The sequence below is a fragment of the Callorhinchus milii genome, unplaced genomic scaffold (genome assembly GCF_018977255.1).
Source record: "Callorhinchus milii isolate IMCB2004 unplaced genomic scaffold, IMCB_Cmil_1.0 Scaffold1, whole genome shotgun sequence".
Lineage (NCBI taxonomy): Eukaryota > Metazoa > Chordata > Chondrichthyes > Chimaeriformes > Callorhinchidae > Callorhinchus > Callorhinchus milii.
In genome coordinates this window covers 70,658,605-70,684,947 of record NW_024704742.1, presented here as the reverse complement: position 1 = coordinate 70,684,947, position 26,343 = coordinate 70,658,605, and the positions used below count along the sequence as shown (strand labels likewise).

General features: G+C 45.9%; 1 protein-coding gene across 1 annotated transcript in view; it reads left to right on the top strand.

Annotated features, from left to right (window-relative positions):
* LOC103187261 (EBF family member 4) overlaps positions 1-26,343 on the top strand; it is a 94,763-nt gene that overhangs the window by 54,897 nt on the left and 13,523 nt on the right. The window contains exons 7-10 of the mRNA XM_042343813.1: positions 12,124-12,205; positions 14,924-15,041; positions 20,756-20,889; positions 21,382-21,508. Coding sequence (XP_042199747.1) covers positions 12,124-12,205; positions 14,924-15,041; positions 20,756-20,889; positions 21,382-21,508 — 461 coding nt within the window. The remainder of the gene's footprint in view (positions 1-12,123; positions 12,206-14,923; positions 15,042-20,755; positions 20,890-21,381; positions 21,509-26,343) is intronic.

Below are 26,343 nucleotides of genomic sequence, written 5' to 3'. Positions count from 1 at the left end.
CCACCTCTTCCTCATCTATATGCTCCCTCTTGACAATGTCATCCACAGATATTGGGTAAACTTCCACATGTGTGCGGATGACACACAAATCTACTTCTCCTCCTCCAGATGCGACTCCAGGTCCTTCAATATTCTCTCAGCTTATCTGGCAAACATCAGGGCCTGGATGAGTGAAAATTTCCTGCAACTAAATGTTGACAAGACGGAAGATATACTCATTGGCTACCATCAACATCTTCTATCCTGCAGATCTGACCTCCTCAACCTCATCGGCCTATCCCTCAGAACCGAACCGGTGCACAATCTTGTGTCAGGTTCGACCCACAGCTGTCCTTCCTTCCCCACATCCAGTCCCTGACCAGGACCACCTTCCTCCACCTCTGCCACATTGCCCACCTCTGACTATACCGTACTCCAGATATAGTCGAAACACTCATCTGTGTTCGTCACCTCCCAACTCGACTTTTCAAATGCCCTCTTTGCCAATCTCCCCAGCTCCACCATGCACAGGATCCATCTGGTCCAAAACTCCGCCGCCCGCATACTCACCTGTATTAAACTCCATACCCCTCTCACATCAGTTCTAGCCAGGCTCCACTGGCTCCCTATTGCCGAATGGATCGATTTGAAAATCATCACACTCGTTTTCAAATCCCTTCATGCCCTGGCACCTCCCTACCTCTCTGACCTGCTTACCTCCCAACTCACAACCCACTGCCTCTGTTCGACTGGCTCTGCCTTCTGCATGTCCCTCATGCCCTCCGTTCCACCATTGGCGGAGGCACAAGGCACCGAAACTCTGGAACACTCTTCCTCTCTCTGGGTTTTGAAATTTGAAGCTTGAAATCGCCCACCTCTGTCCTCTCTATATCTCCCTTCCCATCCCCATTACCTATCCTCTCATCAGAGGGTAAATCTATAGCCTGCTTTACCTCACTAGCATTTGCGTGTCAACCTGGCTCAGTGGTAGCGCTCTTGCCTCTGAGTCAGAAGATTGTGGGACTTGGACTCACATAGTCTAAGCTAACACTCCAATGCAGTGCTGAAGGTGTGTTGCATTGTCGAAGATGTTGTCCTTTGGATAAGGCATTAAACTAAGGTTCTGTCTGCCTGTTCAGTTGGACTTTAAAGATATCATGGCACTCACTCACTCCATGGCTGTTTATAGGACATTCCTGCATGCAGCTGACTGTGCGTTTCACCCGCAAACTGCACAGTCACTACACTTTACAGAAAATCCTGTGAAGGGCTTTGAAACATCCTCTCGACGTGAAAACGCTGTATGAAATGCAAGGATTATTATTATACAAGATATAAAAGAGAGGGGAATGGGATTAGAGTACAGAGTTCCAGTGGGGGACTGAGCAGCAGAACAGACATGATGGGGAAAGAGAAGGGAATAGTCAGCCTTGTGTCTGACACATGCGGAAACCCATCATCATGCTTAATAGTCTCCAAACCAACTGAGATTTCCATGCATGGAAATTCCAGATATAGATTGCTGGAGTGAAAAGCGCACTCTCTCTCTCTGGAGGGACATGTCCTGCTTGTCTAATTCTGGAAAGGATTAGGCGCAAGTTGGCAAGAGCCAAGGCTTGGGGATCCCAGCATGTGCGTTGGGGTAACTCCTGGAATCTAACCAGCTAAAACCACATAACTTGCCATTGATATCACTGTCTGGCCAGATTCCCCGCTGCTTGTCCAGCTAGGACCACATTACCCGATAGGGTTTTGGCTTGCAGGGTTAATAGGACCTGAGTGGGGAGGATTCCCTGCCCCAGTAACTAGTTTTCCTTCCAAGGATTTAAAACTGCGTTTCCGACAGATGAAATGAATTTCCGAGCTTTTCCGACTAGTGAGTCAATTCCTGAGTTTGGGTAATAATTTTTTTTAATGTATTCAAGTTATTAAATTTAATTAAACGCTCTCATGTTGTCATCTAGCGAGATTAAGTGTAAAAAAGAAATTATTGTAGGTTTTGTTTGTGTGTGGAATGTCATCGGGTAATAAATATTTGCTGGCGTTGATGTGAAGGATGTAATAGATTCCTCAGATAAAATACAATAAATATTTATATTTTTTTAATTCCCGAGCTCAGGCAGCACTGAAATTGAGCGTGTTGCCTCACCACGATAGAGTGGGTGGCACAGTCTTAACCTGCCCTCAATTGTGAAAATTGTTGTAATAATAATACTAATAATACTCCATTGATATGGAGTCCTATAGAGTATTGGTTAGAGCACTCATCTCGCAAGCGAGAGGACCCAGGTATGATTCCCAGGCGGGGTGAATCCTTGGGCAGGTTTCCTTACTCCATACGCCTCTGTTTACCTAGCAAGAAGTAGGAACCCGGTTGTTAGTCGATTAACGAATCACTTTCCGGGGATAATATTCCCCTGCCCACCCAAAAAAAAAAATTTCTTACTCAATCCACGACTGTTTGTGGAACTCTGCTGTGTACAATTGGCTGCCACGTTTCATTCACAAAATACACTGTCAATCCACTTTAAAGTATATTCTGTGAAGCTCTTTGAGACGTCTCAATGATGTAATAACCCTATATCAAATGCAAGCATTATTATTATTATTATAATCTTTGCATTTGATATTGCCAATTTCATGCTGGAAGGACACATCAAAGTGCTTGAGATCCCTATGATGATCAAACTTGGTTTCAAGGATTGTTATTACTGTGGCTCAGTCACAAAACAACAACTACAACTTGTGACAGAGACCTTCACACGGGGTAGTGTCTCGGAGCACATAACAGTGGTAGAGCTTAATGCCAAGTTGGGGTAGAGGGGAGGTGACTGTAAGCACAGTCAAAGAGGACTGTCTTCAGGTGCAGTCTTTAATGTCATATTAATAATCCTTGTATTTGATATAGCGCCTTATCACATCGTCGAGATGTCCCAAAGAGCTTCACAGGATATACTGTAAAGTGGAGTGACTGTGTATTTTGTAGGCGAAATGCGGCAGTCAATTGCACACAGCAGTGTCCCACAAACAGTCATTGACTGAGTGTCCAATTTTATTTGGATGATTGTTGGCCAGGACACCAGGAGAAACTCCCTTTACTTTTCAAAAATGCCATGGGATCTTTCATGCCCATCTGAACAGGCAGACAGGACCTCAGTTTAACATCTCATCCGAAGGACGGATTGGTCTGAGGGAGCCAACATGACACAATGGGCTAAATGACCTTCTTCTGTGGCATAAATTTCTGTGGTTCTATGGTTTCTTTGCCCATCCACGCACTGTTATGTGGAGTGTTCCTCAGGGCTCTGTCCTTGGTCCTCTCTTTATTATCTACATGCTCCCTACATGGGGTCAACTTCCACATGTATGTGGATGACACCCAACTCTATCTCCCCACCTCCACCCTTGAATCCAGGACTACTGCTGTCCTAACAGAATGTCTGTCAGACATCAAGTCCTGGATGAGAGTGAACTTTCTTCAGTTGAACGTCATCAAGACCGAGGCTCTCCTGATTGGTTCCCCTCACCTCAGGCGCTGACGGCTTCACCATCCATGGTTGCACACTCCACTTCACTAAGCCAGTCCGTGATGTCTTGTTTGACCCTCAACTGTCCTTTCTACCCTACATCTGCGCCATGACCCGCTCTGCCTTCACCCACCTCCGCAATATTGCCCATCCCCTCCCATCAGGCTGCTGAAATCCTCATCCATGCTTTCATTACATCCAGGCTTGACTACACTAACTCCCTGCTCGTCAGACTTCCCAACTCTTCCCTCCACAAGCTGCAGGCACTGTGTAAATATAGTCTATTGTAAAGAGAGTGATAAAGAGAATAAGGGAGTGACTGAGAGGGTGAGAGAGAGAATGAGTGAGAGAGTGAAAGAGAGGGAGAGAATGAGCGAGAAAGTGAATGTGAGAGAATGAGAGACTAAGCGAGAGAGCGAATGAGAGAGACAATGAGCAAGAGAGTGAAAGAGAGAGTGAGAGACCGAGGGAGTGGGGAGAACAAAAAGCAGCGAGAAAGAAACAGAGAGAGCAAGAGAGACACTGGAAGAGAAAGTGAGAGAAAGATTGATAGAGAGAAAGAGCGAGAGAAAGAGAGGGTATGTGAGAAAGAATGAGAAAGAAAGAGAGAGCATCTGGAAGAGAGAGAGAGAGTGCAAGTGTGAGAGAGAGAGAGAGAGAGAGAGAGAGAGAGATTGCGAGAGAGTGTGAGTAAGAGAAAGTGCGAGAGTGAGAGAATTCCAGAGAAAGAGTGTGAGAGAGATGAAGTGAGAGAGAGGGAGAGAAAGAGTGTGAGAGAGAGAGAGAGAGAGAGAGTGCAAGAGAGTGTTGGAGAGAGGTGCAAGAGATTGTGAGGTGGGGGTGAGAGAAAATGGGAGAGATTGTTTGAGAGTGTGTGAAATTGAGTGAGGGCAAGAGATTGCAAGAGAGCATGAGAGAATCTGTGAGAGAGAGTGTGACAGAGTGTAAGAGATTCCAAGAGAAAGGAAGCAAGACAGAGTGTGCAAGAGAAAGGGCGTGAGAGTGCAAGAAAGAGCTTGTGAGAGATTGTCTGAGAGTTAGTGTGAGAGAAAGAGAGTGCGAGCGAGGAGTAAGGAAGAAAGCAAGAGATTGTGAGGGAGAGTGCAAGAGATTACAAGAGAAAGTGTGAAAGAGAGAGTATGAGAGAGAGTAAGAGAAAGAGGATGCTAGACAGGAGTGCAAGAGAATTAGAGATTGTAAAAGAGATGGGGAGAGAGGGAGCGAGAGAGTGAGAGAGAGTGCAATTGTATGAGAGAGAGAGTGCAAGAGAGATTGCAAGAGGTAGAGTGGGAGAGAGAGAGCACGAGAGAAAAAGAGTGAGTGAGAGAATGCGAGAGAGAGCGTGTGTGCGAGAGAGAGATTGCTAGAGAGAGAGGGATTCATTCCAGAGGCTGTTTTAGTGTCTCATAAAATATTTATTATGATTGTGCAGGCTGTGTAATTGCTATCTGGGTTTGAATTATTTATGGTGTGGTTACACCGGGATGAGTGAGATTCAGAGCAGACTGTGGTAAACTGCAAACTTGCCTCTAGAACAAAGAGAGTATGGGGCAATTAATTCCTTCATTAAGAAATAATTATTTCAGATTATTTCAGCTTCCCCATGTTATATATTCCCCCATGTTAATTCTTTCATCCTCGGTCCTGCACTTTACACAGGTTCCCTTTGTTCAACTAAAACAGTCTACTGTCACTGTATCCTCAACAATGTCCCACTTTTGTCTCGTTAAAGAGATTAAGAGGAGCAAGTATTCTGCCCACTCAGCTCCTGTTAACGCTGCAAACCAAAACCCTAAAGGGTAGGGTGGTCCTAGCCAGACCAGCAGTGGGAAAGCTTGCCAGGCACTGCTCTCGATGGCAAGCTATGTAGCTTTAGCTGGTTAGACTCCAATAGTGATCCCAACGTACACTCTGGGGTTCCTCAAGTCCTGGCTCTTGCCAACCTGTGCCTAATACTCTCCAGAATTAGGTAAGCAGGACGTAACCCTCCAGGTAGAGAGAGAGTGCGCATTTTAGACATGGGGAGTTTCCATATGTAGGTGTTGCACACAACAAGAGCTCGCATTTACACGTAGGGTAGCGTCTTGCAGTGCTTAACAATGGTGGAGCCTGACGCGGAACTGGGGGAAAGTGACCGTAAGCACTGTCCGCGAGTAAGGTCTTCAGGTGCAATCTGAAGATGGGGAAAGAGGGAGCAAGGCAGAGGGGTTGGAGGAGAGCTTTGGGGTGTTGTGGGTGAAAGCACGGCTGCTGATGGTAGAACGTAGGGGATGAGGGACAAGCAGGAGGCTGAAGCCAGCCGAGCGAAGGCGGCGATGGAATGGGGAGTAATCAGGTCAGAGAGGTAGGGAGGTGCCAGGGCATGAAGTGATTTACAGATGAGTATGAAGATCTTGAAGTTAATCCGTTCTGTGGAACATATGTGTGGAACTCTTAAGCGTGGTGATAGGGTTCCATGTGTCACACACCCGGCTGACATACACTGAGGGCAAAATTAGCTCTTAAGTATACTGTGCAACTTAGGGATTGAATAAACTGCCTTCTCACTGTGATGCTGACTGTAGTCCTGAGTATGACGTGCAACCCGCTCACATCCCCCCCCCCCACCCGACCCAACCACCACCCCCCCACCCACCACCCCCCCCCACCCACCACCCCCCCCACCCCCCCCACCCCCCCAACAGGGATGACCTTACGACTGGCAAGCTTTAATTAATGCACACACATGTGGAGTCCTGTAACTCAGTGGTTAGAGCACTCGCTTTGCAAGCGAGAGACCTGAGTTCAATTCCAGGCAGAGGGCGAAACCTTGGGCAAGTTTCCTTACTCCACACGCCTAATAATAATTCCTCTAAAAAACAAAAACAATAATAAATTGGTCATTTTCAATCTACGACTGCTTGTGGGACATTGCTGTGCGCAATTGGCTGCCGCGTTCGCCCACAAATATACAGTCAATTCACTTTACAGTGTGTTCTGTGAAGCGCTTTGGGACGTCCTCCCGACGTGAAAAGCGCTCTATCAAATGCAAGGATTATTATATTATTATTATTATTATGCTGACTTCAATATTCAAAACGTCCCCAAGTGCTTCACACAGGAGGTGCTGTAATGTGGAGTGACTGTGTTGGGAGAGGAATCCTAACCAGGATTCACTTTCCTTATGTAGGGTGACTCAGTCATTAGCACTCTCGCTTCTGACTCAGAAGGTTATGGGTTCAAGCGGCAATATGTCAGGATTTGGGGTTGACAGTCTAGGCTGATGCTCAAATGCAGTGCTGGGTGGATGCTGTATTGTCAGAGGTGCTTTGGATGAAACGTTAAATCGAGGCCCTGTCTGTTCAAATGGATGTTAAAGATCCTGTGGCACTATTTCAAAAGAGAAGGGAGTTTCTCTCTCCAGGTCTCCTGGCCAACAATCACCCAGATAATACTGGTCACTCACTTCATGGCTGTTTGTAGGACATTGCTATACAAATGTAATTTGTTGTTCTTGTTGTTGCTGTACACAATTGGCTGCTGTTTCACCTACAAAATACCACAGTCACTACACTTTACAGTAATTCCTGCTTTGAGACGACTCAGTGATGTGATAAATCTGGAATTTGTCAAATTATTAAATGCAGCATCGATTCTAAAACTGTTTTTTCCAAAACAACCCAGAAAACCTTTTTAAGAATTAAGACAATTTGCCAAATTCTGGAGACTTAAATGAATAGAGTAAACGAGAAATAAAGTGGAATTTCTCCCCATGTATTTTGTGGGCGAACGGGGTAGCCAATTTGCATACAGCATATCCCGGAAACATCCAAGAAGTGAGTGAGTGATTTTATCTGGGGGAATTGTCGGCCAGGCACTGGGAAAGAGAAAACTCTCTCAAGATCTTTAACATCTACCTAAATAGATATAGACAGGATCTCAGTTTAATGTCCCATCCGAAGGACGACACTTCTGTCAATGCGGCAACCAGCGCTGCACTGGAGCATCAGCTTTGAATGTAGCTCAAAGTCCCCGAAAAGGAGGTTTGAACCCACAACCCTTTGACTCAAAGGTGAGAACATTCACCGACTGAGCCAGGCTGACACCTACTTGTGTGCAAAAAGAGTGCTAAGAAACTGGAACCAACCTAGAACTGGGTGGGAATTTCTCCTCAGCTGTGCGGCAGTCAGCATTCAAAGGGTTAACTCTGACTGGTACCAGCCCAGCCTAGGGGTGGAGTATGTGTGTGTGGGGGGAGGGGGACTTAGGAGGGGAGAGAGAGGGGTATTGTATCGGTGTGTTTGATGATTATCAGCACAGAAAGCTGAGAGAAAGCGGAGAGGTATTAGAAGGAGGCAGATCAGTTGACAATCGATGGGGGACTGAGCGAGGAGGCTGGGAGACATCTCCCAGATTCAGGACTTCAGCACCGCTCACCAACAGAGGCCAAGAGCTTAATTGATATTGTGGGAAAAATTTCAAGGACGCTCTCATTTGTGGAGGTGGGTGAGGGGGAAGGATGCTCGAATTAGAGAGTGATCTATGAAAATAATAATATAGGGCCTTATCATGTCATTGAGATGTCCCAAAGAGCTTCACAAGCGAATTGTGCACATCAGTGTTCCACAAACAGTTATGGATTACGTAGAATTACATAGAATGTACAGCACAGAAACAGGCCATTCGGCTCAACTGGTCTATGCCGGTGTTTATGCTCCACACGAGACTCCTCCTGCCCTTCCTCAGCTAAGCCTAGAGGCATAACCTTCTGTTCCTTTCTCCCTCATGTAATAATAATAATAATAATAATAATAATAATAATCCTTGCATTTGATATAGCGCTTTTCACGTCAGGAGGACGTCCCAAAGCGCTTCACAGAACACACTGTAAAGTGAATTGACTGTATATTTGTGGGCGAACGCGGCAGCCAATTGCGCACAGCAATGTCCCACAAACAGTCGTAGATTGAAAATGACCAATTTATTATTGTTTTTGGTTTTGGAGGGATTATTATTAGGCGTGTGGAGTAAGGAAACTTGCCCAAGGTTTCGCCTTGTCTGCCTAGAATTGAACTCAGGTCTCTCGCTTGCAAAGCGAGTGCTCTAACCACTGAGCTACAGGACTCCACTATCTAGCTGTACTTATCTATCTTCCCCTTAAGTACATTTATGCTATTCGCCTAAAGAACTCCTTGCGGTAGCAAGTTCCACATTTGCACTACTCTTTGTATGAAGAAATTTCTTCTAACTTCCCTATTTGATTTATTGGTGACTATTTTATATTGTTGGCCCCTGGTTTTGATCTCCCCCACAAGTGGAAACATCTTCTCTATGTCTACTCTATCAAAACCTTTCATAATTTTAAAGACCTCATGTAGGTCATCCCTTACCCTTCTCTTTTTAAGAGAAAAGAGTCCAAGCTTGTTCAGCCTTTCCTGATAGATATAACCTTTCAGTTCCAGTATCATCCTTGTAAAGCTCCTTTGCACATTCTCCAGTGCTCTATATCCTTTCTACAATATGAGAACTAGAACTGTACGCAGTACTCCAAGTGTGGCTTAACCAAGGTTCGATATAAGTTTAGCATAACTTCCCTGCTTTTCATTTCTATGCTGCTAGAAATGAACCCAATGCTTGGTTTGCTTTTTTAATGGCCTTATTAACCTGCGTTGCTACTTTTAGCGATTTGTGTATGTGTACCCCTAGATTCCTTTGCTCCTCTACCCCATTTAGATTCTTATTTTCCAGGCAGGATGTAACCTCCTTATTCCTCCTACCAAATTGTACCATCTCACACTTATCTATATTGAAATTAATTTGCCAATTAAATGCCCATTCAGCAAGTTTATTAATGTCTTGTCATTTGTTGCAGTCCTCCTCAATATGAAGTACTCCCCCCAATTTGGTGTCGTCCACAAATTTTGAAACTGTACTTTCGATCCCTGAGTCCAAATCTTTAATGTAAATTGTGAACAGTGGTCCCAATACCAATCCCTGTGAAACACCACTTTCCACCCTCTGCCATTTACCCCAACTCTGTTTTCTGGATTGAGTGACCACATTTTTTTTAGGGATTATTACCCTTGGAAAGCCATCCGCCAGTCGACTAACAACCGGGTTCCGACTTACTGCTAGGTAAACAGAGGTGTGTAGAGTAAGGAAACTTGCCAAAGGTTTCGCCCCACCTGGGAATCGAACCCAGGTCCTCTCGCTTGCAAGGGGAGCGCTATAACAACTGTACTACAGGACTCCACAATCTGTGACCTGTTAACACCGTTTAAAAGTTGCTGTTGTCATTTACAACAATATGATCATGTTCTAAGCACTCCCCTCCCACGTCAGGGTCTTTCAGCTCACAATTTGTGCTGATACTGGGAGAGTGTTGCGTTGTTGGAGACGCCGTCTTTCAGATGATACATTAAACTGAGCTATGCAAAAAATGAAGAGAGTTCCTCTCTCCCGGTGTCCTGGCATGACAATCCCCCAGATAAAAATTGGTCACTCACTTCACGGCTGTTTCTGTGCACAAATTGACTGCCATATTTGCCTACAAATACACAGTCACTGCACTTTACAGTAATTCCTGTGAAGCTCTTTGAGACATCTCGACAATATGATGTTATCAAATGCAGGGATGATTGTTATAATGGAGTCCTGAAGTATAGTGATTACAGTGCTCACCTCGCAAACGAGAGGTCTCTGGTTCGATTCCCAGGTGGGTTGAAACCTTAGGCAAGTTTCCTTACTCCACATGACTCTGTTTAACTAGCAGTAAGTAGGAACCCGGTTGTTAGTCAATTGGCAGATCAATTCTGGGGGTAATAATCCCTGCAAAAAAAGTTAGTCACTCGAACCACAACTGTTTGTGCGACACTACGGTGCACAATTGACTGCCGCGTTTTGCGCACAAAATACACAATCAGTCCACTTTAAAATATATTTAGTGAAGCACTTTAAGACATCTCAATGACATGATAAGGCGCTATATCAAATGCAAGAATTATTATATCTATTATGATGTAAGATTTCAGGCCAACCTGGTGTCTGGCACACGCAGGAACCCATCACTGAGCTTAAAATCTCCAAATCAGACTGAGTGTTCCACACATGTACGTTACCCAAACTTGGAATTTCCTTGTGTATTGGAATGGAATGCGCTCTCTCTCCCTGGAGGTATGCATGCTGCTTACCTAAATCCGGAAAGTATTAGGCACACGTTGGCATGAGCCAAGGCTTGGGGACCCCAGAGGGTGTGTTGGGGTAACTGCTGGAGTCTAACCAACTAAAACCGCCATTATGCACAGTGTCAAATGGTCAAGGTGCTTCACAGGGAAATGCTGCAAAATGTAGTGGTTGTATGTTTTGCAGGGGCAAATGTGGCAGCTAATTTGTGCACAGTAATGTCCATAGGGTGAATGAACAGTCTTATCTGGCAGATTATAGCCCAGGACACCGGGAGAGAGAAATTCCCTTCTGATTTCCAAATGGTGCCCTTTTTGCTGTTTATCAAGACTTTCTGACTATGCCTTCGGTCACCATTCCCCTCACACAACCTACCTGAACTCTCCCTCTCCCTCACCCCCTCTTCCCCATTCCGCACTCCCCCCTTCCAACTGTGTCAAGTGCTTAGAGATATCCTCCCAATGTGAAAGGTGCTGTTTAAATGTAAATTGTATTGTATTCACTTTATTCATTTTTATTTCCAAAGGAGCTGGGGAGTGGTTTGTTTTGGCTCAGAGTGGCATACCCAGTGTGTCCATTCCCCCCACCACCCGCCCTCCCCCGATAACAAAGACGGGTTTATTTATCTATGTTGCATTTGCTCAAAAAGGAAGGATGATTTTAACACACCTCTCAGAATGATCAGATAATTGGTAATTAGGCAATCAAACCAATGCAGAGCTATTTCAGCAGCATTGTGTTGGATTATGGATGCGAATGCTACTGAGCGAGTCATGAAAATACCAGCATAGACACGATGGGGAAAGAGCAGGGAATGGGATGAGAATGGAGGGCTCCAGTGAGGGAATGAGCCACCAGCACAGACACAATGAGGGGAAAGATGGTTTGGTCCATTTGGGGTTGTGTATAGTGAGAGGAAATCTATAATAATAACAATCCTCGGATTTGGTATAGCACTTTATCAGGTCATCAAGACATCTCAAGGTGCTACACAGAATATACTATAAAGTGGATTGACTGTATATTTTGTGGGCCAAATGCGGCAGCCAATTGTGCATAGCAGTGTCCCACAAACAGCCGTAGATTGAATGACTAAATTATTATTAGTAGTATAAATATATTGTTTTGAAGGGATTATTGCCCCCAGAAAGTGATCTGCCAATCGACCAACAACGGGGTTCCTACTTACTGCTAGCTAAACAGAGGTATATGAAGTAAGGAAACTTGCCTAAGATTTCACACCACCTGGGAGTTGAACATGGGTCTTTTCGCTTGCGAAGCGAGTGCTCTAACCACTGAGCTATGGGACACAATGGAAAGTTAGCTAAATTGGTGAAAGGAGATGGGTTTGCAGGAATAGTGACAGGAAGTGGCTGTGGTGGCATTGTACAGACAAGGGCCGGAAACAATGTTCAGCATGAAGTTTGCCACGATAACCAGAATCTTTTTTTTCCAGATTTTTCCTCAAGTTCTTCCTGAAGTGCAATCAGAACTGCCTGAAGAATGCCGGGAATCCTCGGGATATGCGTCGATTCCAGGTACCACCAAACTCATGACAATAATATATTATATAATATTTACAATCCACCTCTTTTGTTATAGTAATGATATTAAAACAATAACTATCCACCCCATTAATAATAATAATCCTTCCATTTGATATAGCACTCTATCACATAGTTGGGATGTCTCAAAGTATTTTACAGGATAGACTGCAAAGTGTAGTGACTGTTGTGGGTGAAACCTGGCAGCCAGTTTGCGCACAACAATGTCCCACAAACAGCCATGGAGTGAGTGACCAATTATATTTGGGGGCTTGTTGGTCAGGACACTGGGAGAAAGAAACTCCCTTCTCTTTTCCAATAGCATCATGGTATCCATGGCACGATCAGGTCATCAAGACATTTCAAACCGCCACACAGAATATACTGTAAAGTGGATTGACTATGTATTTTGTAGGCAAAATGCGGCAGCCAATTGTGCGCAGCAGTGTCCCATAACCTGTGTTCAATTCCAAGGCAGGGCAAAACCTTAGGCAAGTTTCCTTACTCCACACCCATCTGTTTACCTAGCAGTAAGTAGGAACCCAGTTGTTGGTTGATTGACAGATTGCTTTCTGGGGGTAATATTCTCTTCAAAACAATATATTAATACTAATAATAATTTGGTCATTTATTCCACGACTGTTTGTGGAATCTATGGTACTATTAATCCACCTAAACAGTCAGACCTTGGTTTAATGTCTCATCTGAAGGATGGCACCTCCGACAATGCAACACCCCCCAGCACTACATTGGAATGTCAGCTTAGACTATGTGATTCCTGACGTGGAGCTTAACCACAATCTTCTGACTCAGAGGCTAACACCTGAGCCAGTGATGTGGTCGGCTGTACAGCACAAAACATTTTAATACAATGTACCCAGCACCTTTATCAACACTTGACACTGCTGGCTGGGCACCTGAAGTGGGGTGAGAGACTGAGGGAGTGGGAAGGGGAAAGTTGATCAAAAGTGTTATCAAAGAGGAAAGTCTTGAGATAGGCCTTGAACGAGGAGAAGGAAGGAACAAGTCAGAGGGTGTTGAGGTTGGAGTTCCAGATTTGCTGAAAGCTTGGCCGCTAGGACCCTGGACTGATTTGAAAGCTAGGATGAGGATCTTGAACTCGACCTGCTGGGGGATGGGGAGCCAATGGAGACAGATGAGGATGGGCGTGATAGGCTCGCGGAGTCTGGTGCAGGAGAGGACATGATCTGCAGAGTTCTGGAGAGTCTGAGGCTTGTGGAATGCATAGATGGGGAGGCCAATAAGCAAAGCATTAGTGTAGTCAAACCTGGACATGATAAAGAACAGCAACAACAACTTGCATTCATAGTCAATTCACTTTACAGAATATTCTGTGAAGTGCTTTGTGACGTCTCAATGACATGATGAGGCTCTGTATCAAATGCAAGGATTATTATTATTATTTAGCACCTTTTACGTAGGGTAGTGTCTCAGAGTGCTTAGAAGTGGTGTTTCACACTGAGCTGGAAAGGGAGGGGAGGTGACTGAAGACATGGTTGAAGAGGAAAGCCTTGAGGTGTGATTTGGAGATGGTCAAAGAAGGGGCAAGATGAAGGGATTGAATGAAGGAGTTTCAGAGATCCAGGGCATAGCATGTGAAATGAGTGGATAAGACCACACATCATGAAGAGCAATGGAGTTATCGTGACTGAGAGTCAGATCCTGACGGGGAATCGGCTCTCAGGAGAGCGAGGGATTAGAGAACTTAATCTGCTGTTAGCACAGCACAATCCTCTGACCTGTCTCGCACAATGATGTCAGTAACATCTGAGATAACCCAGTCTCTTGGGTACCCCCGGGAGCGAACATGAGAGGCGAGGGGAAAGGACAGAGATTAAGCAAAGGGTTCAGTTCTGCACATCTGTCGAGGGTTTGTATACGTTGAAGAGAGTAGACATGATATGTCATCATCTTCCCCCCTTGCAATGCTGCTCGGGATTGAGGGAAAAGCAATAAATCCTGTGGGTCCCATGGTGTAGTGGTTAGAGCACTCGTAAGCGAGAGGCCCTAGTTTCGATTCCAGGGCAAGGCGAAACCTTAGGCAAGTTTCCTAACTCCACACCCCTCTGTTTACCGAGCAGTAAGTAGGAACCCGTTTTTTAGTCGATTGACGGATCACTTTCCGGGGGAATAACACCTCCAAAAAAATCTGTTCATTCAATCTAGCACTGTTTGTGGGATATTGCTGTGTGCAATTGCCTGGCATGTTTCACCCACAAAATACAGTCAACTCATTTTACAATATATTCTCTGAAGCCGTCTCAAAGGCCTCTTAAGGAGCTATATCAAATGCAAGGATTATTACTATTATTATCCATTATAGAAGACCCTCATCTCTGATATTGTTGAAGTGCTCTCTGTTAAACTCATGTCTGCTCAGTCTCTCAGTGCTGAGACAGAGGCAGAAAATTCTAAGTGTACCACAGAGTGGTGCTATATCTGTAACACATTCAGTCCCTTTTCCTGTCTACTTTGTCAATTCACTTTAGAGTATCTTCGGTGCAGCACTTTGAAATGTATCTATAATGTGAAGGCGCTATATCAAATGCAAGGAGTTTTATTATTAAAACAGGTTGAGGGTTGTTTTGGGAATGTTGCAATGATGTTGTGACATTCTCACTCAGTCCAGGCTGGTGCAAAAACCTAATATGATTTCCCGTTTCTTGTTTCCTCCTCTCCGTCTCCTTGCAGGTTGTCATATCCACCACCCTCAATGTGGACGGTCACGTGCTGGCGGTCTCTGACAACATGTTTGTGCACAACAACTCAAAGCATGGCCGGAGGGCACGGCGGCTCGACCCCTCCGAAGGTACCACACGCGCACACTCACACATAGGGGAACCATCTGAGGGTTTATAATAATAATAATAATTCTTGCATTTGATATAATGCATTATCATGTTGTTGAGACATCTCAAAGCCCTTCACAGAATATATTGTAAAATGAAGTGACTGTGTATTTTGTGGGTGAAACGTGAAACAACAGCAGTGGATTTAGTGACCCAATTTTTTTGGGGGTTGGGGAGAGATTATTACCCATGGAAAGCGATCCACCGATCGAGCAACAACTGGGATCCTACTTACTGCTAGGTAAACAGAGGCGAGTGGAGTAAGGAAACTTGTCTAAGGTTTCACCTTGCCTGGAAATCAAACTGGGGTCCTCTCGCTTGCGAAGCGAGAGCTCGAACCACTACACTATGGGATTCCATGGGACAAGATGCCTCTCACCTTGGGAGGACGTGTGTACGTTTTGCAGGTGGAGGCGGCAGCTGATTTGTGAACAGAGTGAAAGAGAGTATGTGAGCTAGAGAGTGAGCGAGTTAGAGTGAGGGAGTGCATGATTTTGTGAGAGAGCAAGAGGGAGAATTAGAAATGTGGGTCAGAAAGTGAGAGTGAGAATATTAGAGAGGGTGAGCTAGAGCAAGAGAGAATGAGCAACAGAGCGAGTGAGGGAATGAATTAGTGAGAGATCAAGAGATAGAGAATGTGAGTGAGAAGGAGTGAGAGGGAATGAATTAGTGAGACACTACGAGAGAGAGAAAAAAAAGTATGCGAACGAGAGAGTGCGAGGGAGCGAACCAGTGAAAGATGAAGCGAGAGCAGAGAGAGAGAGAGAGACAGTCTGAGATAGAAGCTGTGATTTGCCTGCATGTGTCACCAACAGTTGTATTAGTGCCTGAGAGTGTGATTATGAACGATGCTCCTTTTACAATCCACTGGATGACAGATTCAGTTAGCAGTATTTTCTGAGACGATTCCACAACTCAGGGTGTGTTAATGTATGGTGTGAGTCTGTAATGTATGTAGTGCCAACAAGCCCACTCAGTCACTTGCACTCTCATCTCCGAGTCAGAAGGTTGTCGGTTCAAGTCCACATTGGGGACTCTGAGCTCATAGTCTGTGCTGACATTCCAGTGCAGTGCTGAGGGAAGGATTGTCAGAAAGTGCCGTCCTTCAGATGAGACTTTAAACCAAGGTCCCGTCTGTCTATTCAGGTGGATGTTAGAGGCTGTGTGTTTTATGGAAAAATGTGGCAGCCAAGTTGCACACAACACAAACAGCCATGGAGTGAGTGACCAATTTTTATTTGGGGGATTGTTGGCCAGGACACTGGGAGAGAGAAACTCCCTTCTATTTTCTAATAGTGCCATGGGATTTTTAATATCCACCTGAACAGGCAAACAGGACCTTGGTTCAATGTCTCATCTGAAAGACGGCACCTCTGACAATGCAACACACCTCCAGCATTGCATTGGAGCATCAGCTTAGACGATGAGGTTCCAAGTCCTGATGTGAGGCTTGAACACACAACCTTCTGACTTAGGCAAGAGTGCTACAACTGCCGAAGCTGACAAACACACAAGGATAGCTTCTCAACATCCCCCTCACCCCCTTGGGCTTGCGTCCCACCTCCTTGCACCACCTCCTCCTGTAGCCTCAGCTCAGGGACTCAGCTCATAAATGGAGGAACAGATGGCACGAAAAGAAGTAAAGTTTATATCCTATTAGTGGATTGAGTGGCGACCATCTGCACAGCCAATTGCAGAAACACTGCGCTAGAGGTTTAGAAGTCATTACTGCAAATTTGCGGATATCTCCCAACATGTAGATTAGGCTGGAATGAGAGAGCCTGGCAGGTTTTCCGTCAGGGAGAAAATGGCGAAGGAGTTTTTTTTTACGATGTTGGAGAGAACTAGGGATTTGAGTTTGACGGCTAAGTCATTTTTCTTTATTATTGGGAATTGGGGAAGCCAGATGTTGGTGTGACATTGTGCGGGGAGAAGGGAGAGGACAGGAAGAGCTTCCTCATCCCCTCTCATTGGACTTACTGAGCCCATTCCTCTGGAAAGGGGGGTAAGGCAAGGCTGCCCATCAATAATCATAATAATTATAATAATCCTTGCATTTGATATAGCGCTTTTCACATCTTCTAGATGTCTCAAAATGCTTCACAGAATATATTGTAAAGTGAATTGATTGTATATTTGTGGGCGAAACACGGCAGCCAATTGATCACAGCAGTATCCACAAACAGTCGTGGATTGAAAATGACCAATTTATTATTGTTTTGTTTTGGAGGGATTATTATTAGGCCTGTGCCTGGAATTGAACCCAGGTGTCTCGCTTGCAAGATGAGTGCCTAACTGAGTTCTTGACCGGCCAGCTTGACCTCTCGCTTCCTTCCACCCGACATCCCCCCTCTCCCCCCCCTCCCTGACATTCCCTGCTCGGTCATGACCAACTGTGCTACAGGACTCCACCTGTCACCCACCCTGTTCAATGTGTTCATCAAGGACGTGTTGGATGGCATCGAGGGAGAAAGGCTTGGTATACCTGTTCCAGGCCTCTCTGACAGGATTGCGGCACTTCTGTTTGTGGATTCTATTGAGCTCTCCCCACCCCTCCCCCGAGCTCCCCTCCTACCCTTCCCCCCAGAGACATCTCAAAGCGCTGCATGGGCTTTGGTGTTGAGCGCAGTGACTGTGTGTGTATTTGTGGCCGCACACAGCAAAGTCCCACATGCAGCCATGAAGTGAGTGACTGATTTGATGTGGGTGATTATTTTTCCCACAAAATACACAATTAATTCACTTTACAGTAGATCTATCCCGTGAAGCGTTTTGAGTCACCTTGAAGACGTGATAAGGCGCTATATCAAATTCAAGGATTATTTTTTTTTGGTAACCGGTACACCTGAAGAGAGAAACTCTCTTCTCTTTTCCAATACCATCACGGCATCTTTAATGTCTGCCCAAACACCCAGAGACAGCGAGCTCGACTTTGAAGTCTCATCTGAAGGACAGCACCTTCGACAGTGCAGCGCTCCCGCCTCAGCAGTGCACTGGAACATTACCCTAGACTTTGTGAGCACAACATCTCTGACGTTGGGGATGGGGGTGGAGAGGGGGTGTGGGGGAAGATTGAACTTTCGTGACTCGGAAGCAAGACTGCTAGTGACTGAGCTTGGTTGGCATAGTATCATGTGTCTAGTGAGTGACAGACAGACAAGTGTATAAAGGAAATAGAGAGAACTTCTGTAATTAGGAGGAAAGAGACTGGGAGCAGGACAAATTGAAGCTCCTGTTTGAGCCAGCGAGCTCTCTGTTGGGAAACTAAAGTGTAGCCAATTAATTCTGTTAGATCGCACACTGAAATTTTTTGAAATACAGTATATTATACCTGCTCGCTCGCTTATTCCCCCAGAGCCTGGCTTTCTTCATTAACTCTATCCTAATTCCATCTCGGAAAATATCACGCTTCACAGCAAGGAATGTGGAATCTAAATGATTTTACAAAACCCACATGGAACTGGTTAAGTGTTTGAGGTTCATGTGTCGACCCGGCTTAGTCACTAGCGCTCTCGCGTCTGGGATAGAAGCTTGTGAGTTTAAGCCCCTGTTCCCCATGTGAAGCTCACAGGCAAGGCTGACGCTCTAGTGCATTGCTGGGAAGGAGGGTTGGGAGAGCGCTGCAATGTCTTAGACAAGTTTCCTTATTCCACACTCCTTTGTTTGCCCAGCACTAAGTAAGAACCTGGTTGTTAGTCGATTGGCAGATCGCTTTCCGAGGGTGACAACCCCTCAAAAAAAATGTGATCGCTCAAACCGCAACTGTTTGTGGGACACTGCTGTGCGCAATTGGCTGCCGCGTTTCGCCCAAAAATATACAGTCAATTCATTTTACAATATAATCTCTTGTCGGCCAGGGTACTGAGAGAGAGAAAATCCCTTGTCTTTTTGAGTAGCGGCGTGAAATCTTTAACGTCCACTTGAACAGGGCATTGATGTGGAGCTCGGATTAACGTCTAATCTGAAGGACGTCACCTCTGACAATGCAGTGCTTCCCCCAGCAAGGCACTGGACTGTCAGCCTCGACTCAGACCTCAGAGTCCTGACACGGGGCTTGAACCCACAACCTTCTGACCCAGATGCGAGAGCGCAAGCGACTGAGGCACAACTTATAAAGTGGCAGCAGTGCCAAACTTGGGGTCAAGTGTCTGCATTCACAGCACTGGATCTCACACACATACCGTCTCTCTCTATCGCACTCCCCACACTGTCTATCTCTATCCCTCTCTCTGTCCACACTGTCTATTTCTATCCCACTCTCTCCCACACTGTCTATCTCTATCCCTGTCTCTGTCCCACACTGTCTATTTCTATCCCTCTCTCTCCCGCACTGTCTATCTCTATCCCTGTCTCTCACCCTGTTTCTCTCTCTCCGTCTCTCACAGTCTTTCACACTGTCTCTCTTTCTCACTCTCACACTCTCTTTCTATCCCCACCCTCTCTTTCCCTCTCTCTCATTCTCTCTTAGCAGTCTCAAATGTTTCTGTGTCTCTCTGTCTCACTCTTTCTGTCTCACTCTCTCTCACACACACTCTCTCTCACACACTCTCACATTCTCTCCCTCGCTCCCTCCCTCTCTCACACACTATCCCCCTCTCTCACACTCTCTCTGTCTCAGTCTCTCTTTCTATCCTCCCTCTCCCTCTAATACACTCTCTCCCCTTTTCTCACACATTCCTTTCTCTATCACACTCTCTTTATTCCCCCTGTCTCCCTTTCTAACACTGTCCCCCTCTCCATAGCCCCCTTCTCTATCTCTACACCCCTCCTCACACCCTCACCCCCTCTCCTATGCACAGTACCATGCCTACTGTACAATGCCTGCTGGAGCCAGACCCCTTACAATAAGAGATGATCCCATGGAGAGCGATGTAATGTCACCTCCCCACTTACTGTCTCCATTACCTCATGTCCAGATGAGCGATGGCTGGCTGGGTGATGCTCACTGATTTACGGGTTTAGGATACATTTGTGAGTAATGCAAGGCTGCTGCCTGCCCAGTGATATCACACTCCCATCTCATAAAGTGAGCTAATAGCAACCTCCCTCACACCAGACCTTTCCAGCAATGTTTCACCTCCGAGCTCCTCACCACAATCCATTAACCCATTAATGGCCAATGGCAGCCTATGCATTATTATAAACAATAACAATAAGCGGAGTCCTGTAGCGTAGTGGTTAGGGCGCTCGCCTTGCAAGCAAGCAAAATTTGAGGCAAGTTTCCTTAGTCCACACACCTTTGTTCACCTAGCAGCAAGTAAGAACCTGATTGTTAGTCGATTGGTGGATCACTTTTTTGGGGTAATAATTGCTTTACAAAAATGTGGTCACTCAATCCACGACTGCTTGTGGGACACTGCTGTGTGCAACTGCCTGCTGTGTTTTGCCCATAAAATACACAATCAATTCACTTTAAGGAATACTCTGTGAAGCTCTTTCACACGTCTCAATGATATGAGAAGGAGCTTTATCAAATGCAAAGATTATTATTATAACAATAGGGAGATCGAGGGAGGGAGGGAGGAAAGACAGGTAAATGGGATTAAATTAATGTAATAAATTGGGGGAAACTGGCTGAGTGGGATCTTCCGTTGCCCGACTCGGATAAAATGGTGCAGATTAAGGCTGGTGTGTGTTCCCTGGGCTGAGGTGCTCTGTGTGTTTGTCTCTGTAGCAGCCACACCCTGTATCAAAGCCATCAGCCCCAGCGAGGGCTGGACCACAGGGGGAGCCACTCTCATCATCATCGGAGACAACTTCTTCGACGGACTCCAGGTGGTGTTTGGGACCATGCTGGTGTGGAGCGAGGTGGGTATGTGGAAAACTGGAGAGAGAGAGGGGGAGGTGAGAGGGAGGGAGAGGAGAGTGTGGGAAGAGTGGGATGGGAGGAGAGAGGGGGAGAAAGAGATACGGGGGAGAGAGGGAGATGAAGGGGAAGGTGAGAGAACGAGTAAAGAGAGTGCGGTGCGAGGGGGAAAAGAAAGAAGGGGATGGGGGAGCGAAAAAGAGGGGGAGGGAGAGAGTGAGAAAGAGAGAGAGAGAGGAGAAATAGAAGGATGGGGAAGAGAGGGAGGAGGGAGAGGTGGGAAGCCTATTATTAGAAGATTGGCCTTGGACAATGCAGTTGTGCTCTTGCCAGCTCAGTGGGGTGTGTGGCAGTGTGAAGGGGGTTGGGGGGATGCGGGGTGATAGGGAGGAGGTTGAGCTTTGCCGAGCTGGGAATCTTGGCCGCTGTGTGACACCCTCTCTCTCTCCCCACCATTTAACACCCTTTCTCTCTCTCTCTCTCTCTCCCCACAGCTGATCACGCCCCACGCTATCCGCGTGCAGACGCCCCCCCGCCACATCCCAGGCATGGTGGAGGTCACTCTTTCCTACAAGTCCAAGCAATTCTGCAAGGGAGCTCCCGGGAGGTTCATATATACAGGTCAGTGCTCCCCACCCCACATCTACACATTGTGTTCCACCATCAGTGGTCAGGCCTTCAGTCGCTCTGCCCCACCCTTTGGTACTCCTTCACACAGTCCCTTCATCCCTTCCCTTCTTCAAAACATGACTCAAGACCCTCCTCTTCGACCGCATATCCGGCCACCCTCCCTGCCCCTACCTCCCTGCCCTCCAGCCCCTGATCCCAACCCCCAGCTCGGGTCCAAATCCATGACTGTCCAGTGTCTTGAGATGTCCCCCTGATGTGAAATGCGATATACAAATGTAATTTGTTGTTGCTGTGGAGTTCAGCAGCGTATTGGTTAGAGCACTCACCTCACAAGTGAGTCATCTGGGTTCGATTCCTGGGTAGGCCGAAATATTGGGCAAGTTTCCTTACTCCACGTGACACTGTCCTCCTAGCAGTAAGTAGGAACCCGGTTGTTGTCGATTGGCGGATCGCTTTCCGGGGTAATAATCCCTTTAAAAAAATTTGGTCGCTCAGTGCATGACTATTTGTGGGACACTGCTGTGTGCAATTGGCTCTGGATTTCACTCACAAAATACACAGTCAATCTACCTTACAGTATATCTTGTGAAGCACTTTGAGGCAACATGATAAGGCACTATATCAAATGCAAGGATTATCGTTATTATTATTATTATTGTGTTCCGCCTTTGAAGTCCATGACCTTTAAAGAGTGAATTATTAGATGCACCGGTGAGATAGCCTATTGTCAGGCTGACACCTGACTCGTAGTGTATCGGCCAGCCCATCTGTTACTATGGAGTTTGGATGCTGATAGATTGAGGAGTGGATTCTTTTAAAAAGACATAAATCTATTGTTCAGATGTCTTTGCCATTACAGTACTCCACAAACTACACTCACATCAAGACACAAGACAAGCGATAGGCCAGAGAGATAGAAATAATGATGAAAACAATCTGTATGTTTGATACAGCACCATTCACATCAGGAGGACGTCTCATAGCGCTTCACAGGATTTTATTGTAAAGTGTAGTGACTGTGTACTGTGTCGGGAAATGCAGCAGTCAATTTGACACAGCAACATTCCATAGAATAGCCATGAAGTGAATGACTTTAATATCCTGTGACAGGACGCAGACGGAGCCTCGGTTTAATGTCTTATCCTAAGGATGACACCTCTGACAATGCGGTGCTCCCCTCAGCACTGCGCTAGAGCGACAGCCTAGACTATTTGAGTTCAAAGTTCCCGACGTGGGAGCTTGAACCCACAACCTTTTCACTGAGAGGTGAGAGTGCCACCGACTGAGCCAGGTTGGTACATAGGAGAATATGTATGAATGGGCGGGTGTGGTGGGGGGGAATTGATGATGCAGCAGAGATGGGTGGAAGGAATGGGTTAAGCCAGAGGACTCACTATTCCTATTTAACCTCTTCTTATGTAATTCTTATCTAGAATTATCATCTATCCAGGAATTCCGACTGCATCCTCACTCACACCAGCCACTGGGGTGGTTGTCCATGTGGTTGAAATTCCTGCCAAAATTGCTGGAGAGAATTCTGAAGACCTTTTTTTTTCTTAGTCAGTTGTCTGACTCATGCAGAATCAAGTCTTCGAACCAGACTGAGAGTTCCATATATGTTTGCCACCTACACATGGAAATTCCCTGTGTCTGGAATGGAATGTACTTTCTCTCTCTATCTGGAGGGAGTCACTCGGCTTCCCTTTTTTTTGGTCAGCTGTGTGTCTGACACATGAGGAAACCCATCACCATGTTTAAGAGTATCCAAACCAAACTGAGCATTCCATGCATCCCACCTACACACGGAAATCCCAGAGATAGATTGTTGGAATGGAATGCACACTCTCTCCCTGGAGGGATACATCCTGCTTACCTAATTCCGGAGAGTATTAGGTGCAGATTGGTAAGAGCCAAGGCTTGGGGACCCCAGAGTGTGTGTTGGGGGTAACTGCTGGAGTCTAACCAGCTAAAGCAGCATAGCTTGCTATTGAGAGCACTGCCTGGCAAGCTTTCCCGCTGCTTGTCCAGCCTGGACCACCCTACCCATTAGGGCTTTGGCTTACAGGGTTAACAGGAGCTGAATGGGAGAATTCCCTGCCCCCGAGTCATTATATAGAGAGCAAGCCAGTTAGTATTGATGATGTGAGAGTGACACTGTTCACCAAGTGGGAGGGAACAAGGACTTGTCTCCAGTCAGTTAGCATGCATTGATTGCCATACCCTGTTGGAGTATTGATCCTGATCTCTTATCATCAGATCATGCCGACACTCTGTTCACAGACACTCAGACAGAAATTTCTGCCACTTTGTGCTCATTTAATCCCTATTCTCCTAAACAGCCGAGCTCAGTCAGTACTGCTATTGCCTCTGAGGCAGAAGGTTGTGGGTTCACGTCGGGATTTGGACACTTTAGGCTGCGGGGAGGGGGCAATTTATTATGGAGGGTTCGTCTTTCGGGTGAAATGTTGAACTGAGGTCCTATCTATGTCTGTTCAGGGGACGTTAAAGATCCTGCAGCACTATACGTGGAGTCAAGTAGCTCAGTGGTTAGAGCATTCACCTTGCAAGCGAGAGACCTGAGTTTGATTCCCGGCAGGGCGAAACCTTGGGCAAGTTTCCTAACTCCACATGCCTGATAATAATCCCTCAAGAAAAAAAATAATACATTGGTCACTTCAATCCACGACTGTTTGTGGGACACTGTTGTGCACAATTGTCTGCCGCGTTTCGCCCACAAATATACAGTCAATTCACTTTCCAGTATATTCTGTGAAGCGATTTGAGATGTCTAGAAGATGTGAAAAGCGCTATATCAAATGGAAGGATTATTATGTTTATTCGAAAAAAGAAGGGAGTTTCTCTCTCTCGGTGTCCTGGTCGACAATCCCCCCAAATAATTTTGCAGCAGCTTGCAGGACGTTGCTGTGTGCAAATTGTCTGATGTATCGGCCAACAAAATACATGGTGACTACACTTTATACTAAAAAGACTGTGAAGTGCTTTGCGATGTCTTGGCCGAATCAAATGCAAGAATTATTATTGTGTTGGGGGTTCGGAAGAGAAGACAGGATGAACCATGAGGAAAGAATTGATGCGTTTTTGAAATAGCAACAGCCAGGGACAATAGCGAAGTGATGTTCATTTGGGAGGGGAGCATATATAATAATAATAATCCTTGCATTTGATATAGCGCCTTATCACATTGCTGAGACATCTCAAAGCATTTCATAGGATATTGTAAAGTGGATTCATTGCATATTTTGTGAGCGAAACACAGCAGCCAATTGCACACAGCAGTGTCCCGCAAACAGTTGTGGATTGATTGACCAAATTTAACTTTTATTTTGGAGAGATTATCAGCCCTAGAAAACTATCCGCCATCGATTAACTACTGGGTTCCTATTTACTGCTAGGTAAACAGAGGTGGGTGGAGTAAGGAAACCTTGCCTAAGGTTTCGCCCCGCACGTTAATTGAACCCGGATCCTCTTGCTTGCGAGGTGAGTGCGCTAACCACTATACTACAGGGATTCCCAGGTGGGGCAAAACCTTAGGCAAGTTTCGGGTTGAGAGAGGAGGAAGGGAGGGAGTGAGAAATGGTCCCATTTCTAATACCACAAGGAAAGTTGGAGATGACCTGGGAAAGAGAGGGAAAGGAGCACATGATCTGCTGTGTGCAATTGCTAAGTGAGTGGGGAGTGAAATGGGCAACTTGTGCGGGGTGGGAGGGGCGGAAATCAATACCAATTATCTAGGGCTAAAACGATGGTGGTGTTAGCAAGGAATCAGGCAATCTGTCTTCATACAGGCTAAGTGATCTGGGATGAAAGGTCAAACAAGACTCTTCCCCACCCCTCCACCCACCCTCATAATTACTGATCTATAAAAAAAGAAAGTGCTTATTGATTGCTTTAAGAGTCTGGAATCTACCAATAAAGAATACAATGAATGGGTAGGGGGGAGGAGAGGGCAGATTGGTGGGGGGGAAAAGGGGAAGCTTTTAATGACTGAATTTGTTCTCAATAGGGAGGACATATAAAATCACGCTCCCCGTCCATTCGTTTGAACACTCTAAATTGTTGTTGTCAATTATAATAATATTAATCCTTGCATTTGATACCTTATCACGTCGTTGAGATGTCTCAAAGTTTGTCACAGAATATATTGTAAAATGGATTGACTTGTGTGCAAAACATGACAGCCAATTGCGCACAACAGTGTCCCACAAACAGTCATGGATTGAGTGACCACATTTATTTTTGGGTGGGATTATTACCCCCGGAAAGCAATTCACCAATTGACTAACAACCGGATTCCTACTTCTTGTGAGGTAAACAGAGGTGCGTAGAGTAAGGAAACTTGCCTAAGGTTCTCACCTGGGAATCGAACCCGGGTCCTCTCGCTTGTGAGGGGAGCGTGCGAATCACTACGTTACGGGATTCCACAAGATCCTATAGTGCGCTGCTGTGAAAGAGAAGAGGTTTTTTTTCCGCCCCTCCATGGTCAGCAAGATTAAAATTGGTCATTTGCCTTAGAGGCTGTTTGGGGAGGGGCGAGGTGGGGGTGTTGGGGATCTTTGCTGCCCACAGAAAGGTGTGTGCCTTGAGCTGGGGGCTGTACTGTAATGTTGAAAGTTGTCTATGCTCCACGTGTGTCTGAAATCCCTACCTCTGCTTGACACAAACTCAGCGTATAAAAGATATTCTCTCTCTGTGTCTCTCCCTCCCCCTGCCGTTTCCTCTCCAACCAACCCTCCCCTGTAATCAGGCCATTAATCATAAAAAGCCTGTCAAATATGACTTTAGAGACAATTTGTCAAGCACGTAGC